General features: G+C 57.3%; 3 protein-coding genes across 4 annotated transcripts; 1 reads left to right on the top strand and 2 right to left on the bottom strand.

Annotated features, from left to right (window-relative positions):
• Positions 1 to 112: 112 nt before the first annotated feature.
• LOC117643451 lies at positions 113 to 3,071 on the bottom strand. Its single transcript, XM_034382369.1, has 6 exons — positions 2,984 to 3,071; positions 2,777 to 2,903; positions 2,509 to 2,632; positions 935 to 1,009; positions 824 to 844; positions 113 to 622 (listed from the first exon to the last, which is right to left on the bottom strand). Exons 1-6 carry the CDS (start codon positions 3,069 to 3,071, stop codon positions 113 to 115), a joined length of 945 nt encoding a protein of 314 aa, XP_034238260.1.
• Positions 3,072 to 7,598: 4,527 nt separating this feature from the next.
• On the bottom strand, positions 7,599 to 11,278 carry LOC117641934 (arrestin homolog). Its single transcript, XM_034379667.1, has 7 exons — positions 10,988 to 11,278; positions 10,638 to 10,759; positions 10,211 to 10,555; positions 9,947 to 10,135; positions 9,207 to 9,395; positions 8,957 to 9,125; positions 7,599 to 8,882 (listed from the first exon to the last, which is right to left on the bottom strand). Exons 1-7 carry the CDS (start codon positions 11,052 to 11,054, stop codon positions 8,731 to 8,733), a joined length of 1,233 nt encoding a protein of 410 aa, XP_034235558.1. The 5' UTR covers positions 11,055 to 11,278; the 3' UTR covers positions 7,599 to 8,730.
• A 592-nt stretch (positions 11,279 to 11,870) lies between these two features.
• LOC117639324 (peroxisomal targeting signal 2 receptor) lies at positions 11,871 to 14,079 on the top strand. Of its 2 annotated transcripts, none has more exons than XM_034374880.1 (8): positions 11,871 to 12,107; positions 12,341 to 12,452; positions 12,536 to 12,711; positions 12,803 to 12,913; positions 13,017 to 13,125; positions 13,215 to 13,408; positions 13,517 to 13,602; positions 13,680 to 14,079. In XM_034374880.1, exons 1-8 carry the CDS (start codon positions 11,988 to 11,990, stop codon positions 13,861 to 13,863), a joined length of 1,092 nt encoding a protein of 363 aa, XP_034230771.1. In that variant the 5' UTR covers positions 11,871 to 11,987; the 3' UTR covers positions 13,864 to 14,079. The 2 variants fall into 2 exon arrangements, with proteins under 2 accessions (XP_034230771.1, XP_034230780.1); XM_034374889.1 differs by having other exon boundaries at positions 11,873 to 12,095.
• Positions 14,080 to 14,128: the final 49 nt, after the last annotated feature.

The raw sequence follows: 14,128 nt of genomic DNA, 5'->3' as shown, positions 1-14,128 counted from the left end.
AAATAAGTCTTATTCATTGAATGTGTGCATTCAGTCCGGTTCAGTTCGAACACATTGATCTTCCACTCGTTTAGCCAACAATTTGTGCCATCGCTCCTCTCCTCGTTTTGATTCAGCTGACGGGCTGCAGGACGAAGACCTGCCCCGTGTCCTCGTCGTGGACCCTGCCGGTGCGGGGGTCGAAGGCCAGCCTCCGCACGAGTCCTGCGGCGTCCTGCGTCTGCCCCGGCGTCTGGCGGGCGTTTCGGGGCGCGAGGGCCGCCGTCGTGGCCGAGGTGGGCACGCCGCCCTGGAACACGCTGCCGGGGAAGTCGGCCGGGAAGAAGGCCGTCTTGCTGGACTTGGCGGCCATGCCGACGGTGGGCGGCGGCGAGGGCGGCTGCCGCTGTGGCGGTGGCCGCGAGGTCGTCCTGGGCCGCGGCACGGGGTGCGTGGGCGCCACCGTGGTGGTCGTCGGCCTGGCCACGTACTTCTTCCGGTAGGCCCGCCGGCCCCCCGGCGACTCGGCCCCGGACGCCGCCACCCCCGACGCCGCCCCCGACTGGTCCAAGAAGGACTGACGCTTGTACTGCGGCCGAGGGGCGTCGTCGACCTGCTCCGCGATGTCCGGCACTGGGGCGCTCTGCGGGAGGGAGAGAGAGCGATGTTGAAGTGGGTCACCGGAGCGTGTACAATACATGCGTCAGGCCGTTAGGGTGGCGTAGGCTTCGGCCAGGCATGCAAGCTTTAGGCGGGCCAAAACAGAAACAGGAAGGGGAGTGGGTCAGGAGGTCAAGAAGCCTCAGGCAAGCCGCGGTGATCCCGAAACGGGACCCGGACTCACCCCTTCGCCGCCGCCGTCACCCTGCGACAAAACAAGTGTCAAAATTAAAAATGATTTCCAGCAGAGGTTAGAAATAATAGGTAAGAATCGCAGTTGCAGAACAAAACTTACATCGCCGTGGTGGCCACCGTGGTTGTAGTCCCAGTAGTGCTCTCCGTAGCCCCCGTGCTTGTCACCCCAGCGAACCTGAGCTCAAGAGCAGGGTGAGTAAAACCAGCCGGAAAAAAAGACCGCTCCGCGTCCGCGCGCGAGGGACTCGCAACGAGACCCACCTTGCGCGCGGCGCGGAATCGGCGGCGAGTTCAAAATTACCGTTGTCAAAAAGCAGCGGGGCGGGACAAGCCCATCGGACAAGTCCCAAGCCCAGCACAACCAGCCCAGGAAGCAGAGACAAGTTTGTAAACAGCGAAGGGGTGCAGGGAGAGGAGACTTTGGCGGAGTTTGTGTCCCCGGCCGCCGCCAGCGCCGCCAGCGCCGCGCACGCGGCGGGCACGCGATGGGACCGTCCCTTGCGTGCGCCAACTAGTTACCCTGGACTGCTCACCGGGACGACCGGGACGCAATCATTAATCAAAAGTGCAGGGGTAATCCACGGTGACTGAGGCAGAGGCCGCGGGGCTGCGGCCGAGGCTGGCAGAGGCTATTCCGGGAAGGTCCTTGTCCTTGGCGCCGGACGCGGCGCTGATTGGCTGCGGCACGCGCGGCGCAGCCAAACGCCAGCAACGCCAGTCCGGTGGACATGGAGAGCCTCTTCCTGGAGCATTGGACTTGCGCTTCGCGGCCCGGCGAGGCGCCGCGGTCATGGTCTGCTGTCTGTGTTCGGAGCGATTCGTTCCCGCAGCGCGCCGCGCGGACTCAACTCTGGCACACGTTTGGTCCTCAAACAGGACTCGAAGCTCCTGTCGCGTTCGGGGAGTGCAAGCAGAGCCATGTCCACCGAGACTGTGGTCCTTACTTTGGTGGTGAAGTGGCCGTGCTTGGGCGCGGCCTTCTCGTGCCGCTCGTGGAAGTGGTGCTCGTTGCCGCGCCGGAAGCCGTTCTCGTAGTGGTCCTTGCCGTCGTGGTGGCCGTACCTGCGTGCGACAAGCAAAGCCTTGCAGCGTGGACAGAGAGGGAAGGGAAGGCACTCGCCGCACCCAGGCCAACGACTCCTCGTTCAAGCAAGCGGGCAAGTCAGGGCGCTAGCTGCACGAGGGAAAGAAGAAAGAGGTTCCCGCAGCTGGCGGCGTCCACGCCGTTGGCGCGGAAATGCAGAAAAGCGCGCCAAACAAAGAAAACAAAAGCTGCGGCCGTTTCGGTGGTGTGCAGCGCCCGGCAGCGCCTCGTCGCCACCGCGGCGGCGCGGTGGGACGGGAAGCATGCACCCCGCCCCTCCCCTCCCCTCCCCTCCCCGCCAGCATTGATATGTAGGTCTAGGTGCTGTGTCCGTGTCCCTGCAGGGCCTGCACAGTGCTGCAGCCGAAAGGGTCGGGCCGAGCGAGGGGGCCGCGCCTGCTTTGGCATGATTGTTTGCCGCTACACATGCAGGCATGCCGAGGCATGCAGGCCCCCGCCAGGCTCACGGCAAGGACGGCCGCCTCCGCGTCTCACTCCCCCAGAAGCAGCAGAAGAAGAAGGAAACGCATAGCCAGAGAAGAGTGCCCCTGACACCGTGGCGGCGGAGTCCAGCGGAGTCGGCAGAGTACCTGGCCCTGGTGGTGCGACTTGTCCAAGTCCTTCCGCTCGAAGCGCTGCTCCCACTCGTTGGGGTCCTCGCACACGTGCCCGAACTCGACCTGGCGCGGCCCGTACTGCAGCGAGTAGAAGTCCCTACGCACCGCCAGAGGCAAAGGCAGAGGCGCCACACCGCCACACGTTCAGACTGTTCGTCGACAAGCGCGACCGCCGCGACGAGCAATCCGAACCCGAATCCGAATCCGAATCCGGATCTGAATGAAAAAGACGCTGACTCACTGGAAGAACTTGCCGTGGCCGTGCATGGCGGCGGCGCCCGCGCCCGCACCCGCCGCCATCATCTTGGTGTCGGTGGAGTCGCCATCCATGTCCTGCAGGTCGCGCTCCGGGTCGCCGCGGCCCTCGGCTGCGGGGCAAGGTCACGGAGGTCACTTCAGGCAAGGACGACCCCCCGCGAGGGTCAATTCAAAAACAGTCCCAACTCACCTTGCAGCGGCGACGTCGTCACGGTGGCCTTGTCCGCGGCCGCGAGCGCGACGGCGAGCAGCACCTGGACAGGCGGAGTCTGAGTCATGAACCGGGCAGCGGGCCTTCTGCCTGCCATCGCAGTCATTTCGGTCATTTCCCTGATGGAGCCGGCCCGACCCGCGGCTCCTCTAACCTCGTTCCGTGTTTTCTTTCTTCTTTTTCTTTCTTCTTTCTTCTTTTCGTCCCGCTGACTCCATTCATCCCCTTGATGTGCCTAACACAGCCCGCTTCCGTTCGCAGTCCAAGCAATCTGGTTCAATCCTTTCTCTCGGCATTCTTTTCCCCATCATCAACGTTAGATTTTTTTTTTGCAACGGGTTTATCATTGCCATAAATTTGAAAAGCTGAAAAGAAAATTTCTGAATTCTGGACGTCCAGCACTTTTCAGCACTGCGGCACTTGTAGCACTCACCAGTAGAGGGTTGGTCGGGGACATGCTGACGACGGAGGCTCCGCAGAACGAGTGCCTCGCCAGTACTCTGCGTACCAGTATTTGACAAGGTGGTCCTCCCCTCCCCTCCCCTCCACCAGCCCCCCTCCTTCCCCCACCCCCTCCCTCTCGCTATCGTTCATAACGGTTTCTAAAGAAGTGGTGCCTACTGGGTCGTAGCGATCGCCTTATTGGCTCCAACGTGGAAAAAGTCCCTTCCCTCCTCGGCCCCTTCCCCTTTTCTCCCTCTCTCTCTCTGTGGCTCGTCCTGTCTCTCTCTTCGGCCGGAGCCACCTTGCGTCGGGCACACCGTTGCCTCACAACGGATGTAGTAATTACACTGACCATCTTCATGGTATGTATACGCTATGAAATATTTGTCAGGCTAATCCGAAATCAGCCGTACTGAAGTACTACATAGAAGAGGCACAATAGCCGAACGAAATGGTCTAAAAGGAGGTTTCTTGAGGCGGGCCGCCGCCCGCGCTCCGCCAACCGGTAGCGTGGCCACCGCACCGCACCACGGTCACGTCGTCACGTTGGGCGGCAGGCCGGCTGGGCGGGCAGCACACTGCGACGTGGCTCTCAAGTTTATCCGTTACGCCATCCTAGTCCTTGACGTAATGCTGAACTTCGAAGCCCAGTAGCGACCCGGCAAACGGTCGATAATTTCGAAAACGAGTACATTTTTAAAACCAGCTGAAATAGGGTGTAGGGCATAGGGCTTTAGAATGGGCCATCTTACTTTTTGAATGTCTCAACCCAAAAAGTGTGTTTTTCGACGATTCCTCAGAGGGGGGGGGGGCATGGTCCGTCCGCAGTCCGCAACGACAAAATAGACCGATGTGGAACGGTGGGACCGGAAATTTGGTTCCCAGTCCCGTTGCCAACCACGCGATATGCTATGCCCCGCCTGCACCAACATGTAAAGGTCGGCAAAGGCCCTGCCGAACGGGATGTCGCATGCTGCATGCTCCCCCGTCGCTCTCGCCACGCCGCCGCGACGACCTCGAGCAAGGCGTCATCGTTTGCCGCCCACTTTCCTTGGGTGCTGTCTGCGGCAGGCGAGGCAGGCGAGGCGGGAACAACCCCTACGGGTACCTGTGTGGGGTGGGGCAGGGCGTGGTCCGTGTGGCGTTGCGCGGCGAGGCGGAGGGGTGTCGGCCGCGCGGGGCTTCCCCCGCCCCAGCGCCCCGCCCCACCCCGCCCCGCCACACCCCACCCCGCCCCGCCCCGCCCCGCCCCGACAGGACCGCTGACTGAGCGGCTGACAAGATCACCGCGCCCCGGCCCCGCCTGCATGGGCCACATTTGCACCAAGTGCCGCGAGTGTACCGGGCCGGGCGCTGAAAATGGCCGGGACTGTACAGAACAGCGTATGTCGCTTGGGAAAGCCCGAGGGAAAGCCACGGCAGATACACTCTTCTACTCGCCGAGCAGTGAATTCCGACCCAGGGATGCAGCGCGCTCCTAAGGCCGTGCCGTAACGGTCGCGGCGGAGGACGTGCAGGCCGAGGCCGTGGACCGTGGGCACGCACAAGCAACCCTCGCCGGACCGGCCGGACTTCTGCCTGGCCGCGGTCCGGACGGTCCGGGACAATGCGAGCCACCAAGACGAGACGAGGAAGATGAGGAAGAGGAAGGGTTTGATGATCGCCGCGCTTAGAACAATGGAGGCACCCTCGGGGAAGGGTCGGCTGGCCGGCCGGACCCTAATGCTCGTTCCGAAATAGCCAGTGGGTAGGCGTCCACGGTGCGCCCGGCGGGGAGGGGATGGCCGCGCGGACAGGCGGACACCGAGGTCCCCGTCGTGGGAAAGGCGCCCGGACACCTCCGGGGTCACGTGGTGTGGCGGTAGCATCGGCGAGCCTCCGGCGACGGCGAGGAGCTCAGTCAGTCCGCGGCCGCCGTTCCAGCAAGCTCCTCTCCAGCGCCAGCCCCAGCAGCGCCGCGCCACCACTGCAAGCACTGCGTCCCCGCGGCCCACTGCCCCCGTTGCGAAACACGCGTGCTACTTCCGGCGTGACTGGCGGCGGCCCCGCCCCAAAGACCCCGACGGCCCAAAGGACACGCCGCAAAGGAATTAAAGAGTGACGCTGCGGATATCGACGATGCCGGTCGCGCAAGAAAACGTGGCCGCCGCGCCGTGCCTCGCCACCCCCGCCAGGGAGGCCGGCAGGAGCGCCGCGCCGCGCCCGCCCGCCACGCCCGGAACCACCTGCTCTCCCGCCCTGCCCGGAACGCCCTGTCCCTCGACTCTGTCCGGAACGCCCTGCTCTCCCGCCCTGCCCGGAACGCCCTGCCCCTCGACTCTGTCCGGAACGCCCTGCTCTCCCGCCACGCCCGGAACGCCCTGCCCCTCGACTCTGTCCGGAACGCCCTGCTCTCCCGCCACGCCCGGAACGCCCTGCTCCCCCGCCCTGCCCGGAACGCCCTGCACGCCCGAAACACCATGCACGCCCGGGACGCCGGTCAGCTCCGCCAGCTCCAGCCCGGACTCGCCCCCGTACTGCACTTGCGAGGAGAGGAGACGAAAGGTACTGCTTTGTTGTTTGGATTCGTTTATTTAGACTATTTTGTGCACGCCTGGAGGGTTGAGTTCGAGGGTCTCTGCGTTCTATTTGGCCATAGAGAAAAATTGACAAAGCTAGAGAGCGAATTGAATGCCAATCAACCAGTGTGGGGAGGAAACGTTGAAAAATTGTTGATTGTAAATTTGAACTCTCCGAGTCTTCGTTGCGAGGCAGAGCGGCTTAGTTACTGTCCGAGCCCCCCGCGCAAAGGGAGGGACTCCAAGCGCGGTGGCGCCTCTGTGCCTCCTTCATGGAGCAGGCCCAGTACAGGTAGAGGTAGAGGTAACGGAGGTCTTCGCAGGGGGCCACTGTCCAGCTGTCCAGCTCCAGCCGGCCGACCACCCTGCCTTGCCCGCGGCTGCTCCACCTGTTGCGGCGGCGCGGCGCGTGCGGTCGGCCACCCCTTGACCTCCCCGCCGACCCGCTGTGCTGCCGCGTCCGGCGCGTGTCCGATTGTCCAGGGCTGTCCACGCGGCGGGCGGCCTTGACCACCTCGCGGCGCGCCATCGCGCCGGGTGGACAAGCTGGCCGCGGTCCTGAGCTTACCTGCCACCGGTTCACACGGGGTCGGCCGGCCCATCCGTTGATGGTCGGCGGCCACCCTTCCCTTCCCCTCGGCCATCGTCGGCCAGCGCTTTGTCCGGCTCGCCTTCCGGGTCACCCTTGGGGTCAGGCAGGCCGTGCACCTTACCTCCCCAGTGTTCCCACAGCCACCGGCCGGCAGACGGGCACCGGCCGCGGTGATGACCTGCACGGCCTGGACACCGCGCTCCCTCTCCCCTCCCTCCCCGCCCCGGTGGCGCGGTGGCGCGGCTCGCGCGGTGAGGCTCCCCTACCTGTCCTTTCATTGCCCGATCCACCGCGCTCGAGGGTCATCACGTCGTATGCAAATGCGGAGGGGAGGCGATTGTCTCTCGCGTCATGTTTCTGGACGAGCAGGGAAGGGTTGAAGCTGGCCAGGCGGCTTTCGTTATATCGGCCTCTGGTTCCGTTTGTTCGGCGAGTCGTCTTGGGGGCTTCGGGGGGTTGTTCTGCTTGCGAATGGGGTGGGAAGCCTTCCCGGGACGTATTTGCCTGCACATTGAACTACCGAACTCATTGGAGCTGCCAACCCATCAAACTCGTTTCTAATTGAAAATCGCCATAAATATGATACCATCCTCCCCACCACCTCTGCAAATTCGAACGGTTTATTTCTCGATATCCAAGCAGTCCAAGTCAACGAAAGAGTCGCGTGGCACAGTGTGGAGGGCGGCTCTTTTTTGCCGCGTCCTTTAGGGGTGCAGAGCAGCACCCCACTGCTGACTCTTTTTTTTAATGTTGTGTCCACACTGGCCTGGCCGTGGCTTTAATGATATGTGGGGTGCGCGCGTGCTGCGCGGAGGAATTTTTTTTATTGCGGTGTGGGGGGTAACCGAGGGGGTGATGTTGGTCTCGTGCCGAACATGGAAATTTGTGCTTGTAACATTTTTTTCTGTTGGCATTCCCCTGTTTTTTTTCCTAAAGTTTATCTTTTTAGTTTGTTATGGGGTGGGCTGGGCACTGTTTATGATGAATGAATAGCCTGCTCTTTAGATGGAAATGCTTTTTATTGGCACGAGATATTTTACAAAGATTGTAATCAGAATAATAACAATGAAGTGATCGGCAAATCGGCTGTCAATCGCACAAATAATAAAAAAAACACTGAACCACTCCGTCACTACTGTCAATTTTGGTCTAGTTTCCACTCTGGGTGAAACGATAGCTGTCATAACAACCTGGAAAAATCACTAGACACCTGAAAAAATATAACATTTCTAAGGCGGGCCAATATATAATATTTCATTTCCAGCTGTAGTGTCAAATTTGACAATGTTAAACACGAAGAGCAAAAATTGTCCAATTATTAGACGTACAGCTCAACGTTTAGTTCGATTGAAAAGTTGTTTCCAGTATAGTACAAAAATGGAACACGTCCAAATTAATTATTTTAAGCGGCTTGAGGTCTGAACTAGGCCAAATCATAAATATCATGTTACGAAAGTAGTAAGTCGTTTATTTATTGTTTCTGCAATCTCGCTAAACTTTTACTGGCCCCATTACTTTTTTGAAATCGCTAGCAGCCTCAAAATCGCGCATACGAAGTCTTGATCCACGCACGCACTCAGACACATAAACTCTCACTCTCACAGTCACACAATCATCGCACACCCGCGCTCGCCATCAGATCTCCTTCTAAAACTACAAAATGGCACAACGATAAAGGATTGGTCCTTTTAAAAAAGTTGTCGAGGGACCGAATTTTTAATTGAAAATGCTCACAGTGAACAAGTACTAGTGCTAAAGGTCGGGTGGTGGGGCGAGCCGGACGGGTGCATATGTTACAGCGCCATGAGGATTGGGGGAGGGGAGGGGAGGGGAGGGGAGGGGAGGGGAGGTAGTCGTCGAAATGAATTTGGGTCGAGGAGAGGGAAGGCCCAATGACGGTCGGGGCCGAGTGGCTCCAGGGGAGCAGCCTCCACTGCACTGAGCCCCACGAGGCCGCGCTGGACACAACCACGATCTCTGTGGGGCTTGTGGCAAAATGGGTTATGGCCCGCTCCAGGGCGGGCGGCGGGCAGAGGGGTGACTTTGGAACGTCTGGAGCAGCCCCCTGATGAGCGCGGAGCGGAGCCCCGAGCCCACCAGGTCAGCGCTCAGACGTCCCCGACGACGCCCCTCTAGTCGTCCGGCTCGTTGAGTCGCAGCCGCGCGAAGTCCTCGAACACGATGTTGTCCTCGTCGTCGTCGGCATAGTGCGAGTTCTCGTAGCGAGACCGCTCCTGGCTCTTCCCCTTCTTCAGAGCCTTCTGCTCCCTCGCGTCGCCGGAGCCTGCGGAGCAGCGTGTCGTTAGCACACATTGGCGGAGAAACAACAACCGCAACGCGGAAGCAAAGGGTCGGTACCTGGAGCCGGGTGCAGCAGCTTGAAGGGCACGTCCGTTTGCAGCTCGCCGCCCAGAGTGCCGCAGTTGAGCTTGACGCGCAGCGAGTACGAGATGACGATACCCATGGCCTCGTTGGGCGCCTTGCCCTCGGCGATCAACGTGGAGGATGCCAAGTTCACGTCGTCGTCCTGCAACGCCCGGCCAAACGAGGCTAGAGACACCGCCGCACTTGTACACCATCAGAACCAGCTGTCGGGTTTCTTTCTCACCTTGAGGTAGCCGTCGAGCGCGATGCCGCGCCGGTCCTTGTTGGAGGACGCCAAGGGCACCAGGTAGAAGGTCTTGGTGAAGGACGCCCCGGGCGTGATCGGGCAGCCCTCCCTCGTCTCCAGCGAGGCGACGTGGCGCGAGAACTGCGCGTTCACCATGGTCACCTCGCAGTGCTGCACGCAGTACACCTGCAGCCAATTTCAAATTACCGGTTTCAGTTTCCATTGTGGCGACACTGTATCGGAGTGGGTCAAGGTGGCGCCGTTCCGAAAGAGTAGACTTGGACCTAATTCTCCCCCTCCCCTCTTTCCGGCCACCGCAGTACACAAGCATGGCGGCTAATTCAATTGGTGGGGCCGGCCCCGGGGAGGCCCCGCGCCGAGCCGCCCCCTTCCCCGCGAAGGACAAGACGCCCTTCATTCATAACCTCCCTCGCCCTTTCCCGGTCTTCCCAGTCTTCCCGGCGTTCCTCCACGAGCCTCCTCTCCTTGAATTTTCACCCCATCTATTTGTCCCTTTTGTCGCGATGACGCCCTACCTGAGCGTAACCAACAGAACGCAGCCAGGGCGCGTGGCCATCAAGCGGCAGACGTGACGGCCGCGTGACACGCCGCGTGACGTGTCGCAGTGTCACACACTGTGTCACACAGTGTCACACGACAGGCACGCGAGGCCGCGGCCCGGTCAATAAGGTGTCCGTCTTGAAGGCGGCCCGCTTCGTCGCTTCGCCTCCGCTCACCTTGATGTTGCGCACGGCCTTGCGGGAGTTGTTGTTGACGGTGACGTTGGCGCCGATCTTCTCGCCGTGGTAGTAGATCTCCTTGTCCAGCGTGACCTCCAGGTTGATCTTGCCCTGGGAGAAGGTGAAGCCCTTGGACACGAGCGAGGACGGGAGACGGCGGCCGCGGGACGGCGGCGCGTACTGGAGCTGCGGCGGAGTTGGATTCAAATTAACCCGCGTCCAGTGCGCGACATGCCAACACAAACCGAAAACTACGCCTACCTTCTTGATGGCGAGCGCCACGGAGGAGCGCTTGTGGCCGCGGTCGTCGGCGCCGTCCGCCACAAAGGTCTTGACGACGTACTCCACGCCCAGGGGCTTGCTGGTCTCGTCCTCGCCCGGCTGCAGGGTCACGGAGCAGGGCGACGCGGGCGGGAACTTGAAGGTGAAGGGGTACGCGTTGGGGCCCAGCTTCTTGAGCAGCTTGTCCTGCACGGCGGTCAGGTCCTGCTTGTCCTCGTGGTGCGCGGGTGGCACAATCTGCTCGCGCGCCAGGATGATCTCCTTGCTGAACTTGACGCCCATCACCTCGTCCTCCTCGCGACCATACCTGTACGTCGTCGTCACCTGAAATTAGAACCGTTTGTTAGAGAAAAGTGTCTGCCGACAAAATGCGCGGGTTCGGGTTCGCGTCGCAGCGTCGCCTTGCCTGTCCGTATATCTTGCGGCCTTTGAGGTAGTCGTTGTCCACCACGATGATGCCATCGATGGGGTCCACATGATCGAGGTGGTCGATGAAGTCTCGCTTCCCGAGGTACACCGTGATTTTCCCTGCAATCGCCACAGAGGCCCGTTAAAACCATCGAACAACATTCGACACGCTTCATCTCGCCTTCGAGCGGCTGGGCCAGGGAGTTAGTTGGGTGGCCTATGTCCCAGGCACCGGTCACCGCAGTTTTCATTCGTCCTGCTAAGTCACTTGGTGGTAAATAAACAAGTTTCACTGGGAGCTTGGTGTGCAGAGGTGGTGCTCCAAAAGCCGGCCTGGCAGAGTCTCACCATTAGGGGTCGTCTTCTTGAACACTTTGACGGCCACCACGAGGGCCAGCAGGAAGACGGGGATCATGTTGGGCCGCTGGGTGGGCTCTGCCGCAGCCCGACGCACAGGACACCAACTACGCGGTAGAATCTCTCTTCACAGTGGCCGGCTCCGGCCTCGGTTGCCCTGGAGAGCTAGCTGTGCCCGTTTCAAAACTTCAAGTCCGAGTGATTTGAACGAGTGACGGTGGCCGACTGCCGACCGCGCGCCGCTGGGGGTGCTGGGGGTTGTGGCGACCGCGACACACTTCGGCGCGGACTTCACCCCCTGCAGAGACAGCCCGCAGGCCACCACCCCCCGCCGGCTTAAGTATCGCCCTTGAGAGGTTTCCCGACACGACACAACCTCATAGGCACGGCCTGCCCCAGGCCGGGCCGGGCGGGCTGGGCTGGGCTGGGCCACCGCAGGGCCAGGCCAGGCAGCCACAGCCAGGCAGGCTGCAGGCCAACCGGTAACAGGATCAGGGGCCGGCCCGCAACAGGGAGATGTTGCTCGGCGACGCCCCCCAGGCCCCCGGGCCCCGATGAGTGCGGTGTTGGTGACGAGGTGACGAGCAGGATGGCGCAGTTTCTGCTTAGTTTCGAACTTGTTCCAGTGAACCGTTTAGTCGGTTCGGAATCGTTAAAATTAGGGTGCCCCACCAAGTGCATATGGTCATTCCCCCTCACTCAAATGCGAGGCGCGGATGTTCCCAGCACCACAATAGGGATGCGCTGGCCTCAAAACCATGTCCCTCTTCTAAGTGACATGTCTCTTGGCCTGGAAGCCATCGTCTCCGAGAGTCAAAATATCAAAATTTAATCTTGCCGCCAGTCTCTTTGGGATTCGAGATATCGAACCAACCCCCTATCGAAGTCGAATGAATGACAGCAGTGATGTCTGCTCGGTCTGCACACTGTTTACCATTGTCCATTGTGGTCATTCGATGCGAATAAATCAGAATGAAACTTAACGCCATGAATGACAAGTCGTGCTATTGATGAAAATGGGGAGTTTCACCATCTCTTCACGATAAAAACGGTTTTTATAAACCGTTATTTTATTGTGCAAACCGTTCTCGCCAAAAAGGTTAGACCAGTGGTTGGTGAATTTTTTAGCTATTTCTGCACCGCTACTCTTTCGCACCTCACTTTGAGATTGAATGAATACAACATTGATTTGTTTAAAGATTGTGATTTTTCTCTTGCTGCAAGTTCTTTCATCAAAAGCAGTTGTGCCCCACAAACCTCTTTTTGTTTGTCTTTTCAGGTTTCACTGGTTCTTTCAAAGTGCTCCATTAAGGTTTAAATTTGTATTTCAATTTATTGTTTCAGGCTAAGATGGCAACATTTTTTACACCAGAAAGACATGGTTATGCTGTTCGGTTTTCACCTTTCTACAAAGATCGCATCGCAGTCGCAACGTCACAACAATTTGGTCTGGCAGGTAGGCTCTCTTCTTATCACATTCTTTGAGTTTTTACAGGTCTTTTTGGTAGATATTTTGAAACTGAAAGTATCTTTTTGCAGGCGGTGGCACACTGTTTGTTTTAGAAAGAACTCCAGTCGGAACTCTGGAAAATGTGGCTGTATTTGACTGGTCTGATGGTTTATTTGATGTTGCGTGGAGTGAAGGGAATTCTGATATAGCTGTAAGTGGAAGTGGAGATGGATATTTGCAGGTGTGGAACCTTCACCATCCTGGGGTAAGTTGACTAGCCAGTACTGATTCAACAAATGTTTCATTCAACAAATTATTCATTTATTTCATTGACTCTTTTTCTCCTTCATTTTTAGATGCCAATAAAGACATTCCATGAACATACAAAAGAAGTTTACTCTGTCAACTGGAATTTTCACAATCACCAAAGAATTTTATCTGCTTCTTGGGACTGTACAGTCAAAACGGTAATAATCACATTCAACTCACATTTATCCTCTTGAAGAAGTTTCATGATCCTATTTTCATGCTTGTTTTTTTTTTCAAACTTCTTTTTTGTTGGTTTTTTAGTGGGATTTAGGCTACTCAATGTCTACAAGGACTTATGAGGGTCACACCCAATTGGTTTATGATGCTGTTTGGTCCCCAGGCCTCCCTTCTACCTTTGCATCTGTAGCTGGTAAGTCTTCAAATCTAATTTTTAAAAAATTCTTTCTTAGATTACATAAAGTAAGCATGGGTTGAATCGTTTGGAATGTTTCTGTTTAGGTGACGGTATGCTTCAAATATGGGCAGAAGAAACCTCGAATGCCCCAAGGTTGTCAGTTAAGGCTCATGATGCTGAGGTGTTATCTTGTGATTGGTGTAAATATGACCAAAATATTCTTGCCACTGGAGCTTCAGATGGACTTATTCGAGGCTGGGACATCCGCAGACTGACAGCTCCTGTATTTGAGCTTCGGGTAAGTTACCCAGTAAATAAATAAAATTGAGTTCTGAATGTAGCACAGAATTGTTCTGTAAGTTATTTAATATTTTCTTTGCTTTTTTTCTCCTCTTTTATTTGGCAGGGTTGTGAATATGCTGTACGCCGCATTAAGTTCTCTCCCTACCATGCTTCCATCATAGCATCTGCTTCATATGACTTCACTACAAGGTTAATTACTTTTCTTGCCAATTATAAGATGAGTTTATGTTCGAGCATCTTAATGTTATCTTTCTTTTTCTTTTCAGGGTGTGGGACTACAAGACATCTCCAGAGGCAGTAGAGACAGTGAAGCACCACTCTGAATTCGTGTATGGACTGGACTTCAATAATCATGTACCTGGTGAACTTGCAGACTGTGGCTGGGATTCTCTTGTTCACATCTTTTCCCCAGCTTCTTTGTCCTCTGTGCCAATTTCCGAACCTAGATAAGGAATTATTTATGTATCATTTTATTAATTATTACCAAAACTATAAAATTTTCTCTTAATTTTATGAGTCACAAGGCAGTGTGTAATTTAAGTAAGATTGTTCTATAAGTCTTCTTGACTGAGCCTTTTCTGTAACAAGGTACTGCATTCCTTTTTCTGTTTGTTGTTATCTATTTTTTAACTGTGTGGTTTTATTAAAAGTGCTTTTGTTTTTAAAGTTGGCAATCAAATAGTATACGGCTGTTGAGTTCCTACTTGGATTTTCC

The sequence above is a fragment of the Thrips palmi genome, unplaced genomic scaffold (assembly GCF_012932325.1).
Source record: "Thrips palmi isolate BJ-2018 unplaced genomic scaffold, TpBJ-2018v1 HiC_scaffold_1, whole genome shotgun sequence".
Lineage (NCBI taxonomy): Eukaryota > Metazoa > Arthropoda > Insecta > Thysanoptera > Thripidae > Thrips > Thrips palmi.
Note: the sequence above shows the minus strand (reverse complement) of the source record. Positions and strands in the feature narration are given on the sequence as shown.

Bases quoted from the DNA above. Each gene is read 5' to 3' on its own strand.
- LOC117643451 (XM_034382369.1), bottom strand. From the start codon at position 3,071: ATGACTCAGACTCCGCCTGTCCAGGTGCTGCTCGCCGTCGCGCTCGCG. The intron at 2,904-2,983 runs GTGAGTTGGGAC...CTTGCCCCGCAG, and splicing joins GACGACGTCGCCGCTGCAAG to CCGAGGGCCGCGGCGACCCG. The intron at 623-823 runs GTGAGTCCGGGT...TCCCTCCCGCAG, and splicing joins GTGACGGCGGCGGCGAAGGG to AGCGCCCCAGTGCCGGACAT.
- LOC117639324 (XM_034374880.1), top strand. From the start codon at position 11,988: ATGACAAGTCGTGCTATTGATGAAAATGGGGAGTTTCACCATCTCTTC. The intron at 12,712-12,802 runs GTAAGTTGACTA...CTTCATTTTTAG, and splicing joins GGAACCTTCACCATCCTGGG to ATGCCAATAAAGACATTCCA. The intron at 13,409-13,516 runs GTAAGTTACCCA...TTTATTTGGCAG, and splicing joins CTCCTGTATTTGAGCTTCGG to GGTTGTGAATATGCTGTACG.
- LOC117641934 (XM_034379667.1), bottom strand. From the start codon at position 11,054: ATGATCCCCGTCTTCCTGCTGGCCCTCGTGGTGGCCGTCAAAGTGTTC. The intron at 10,136-10,210 runs GTAGGCGTAGTT...ACTCCGCCGCAG, and splicing joins TGGCGCTCGCCATCAAGAAG to CTCCAGTACGCGCCGCCGTC. The intron at 9,396-9,946 runs GTGAGCGGAGGC...AATTGGCTGCAG, and splicing joins AGGCCGTGCGCAACATCAAG to GTGTACTGCGTGCAGCACTG.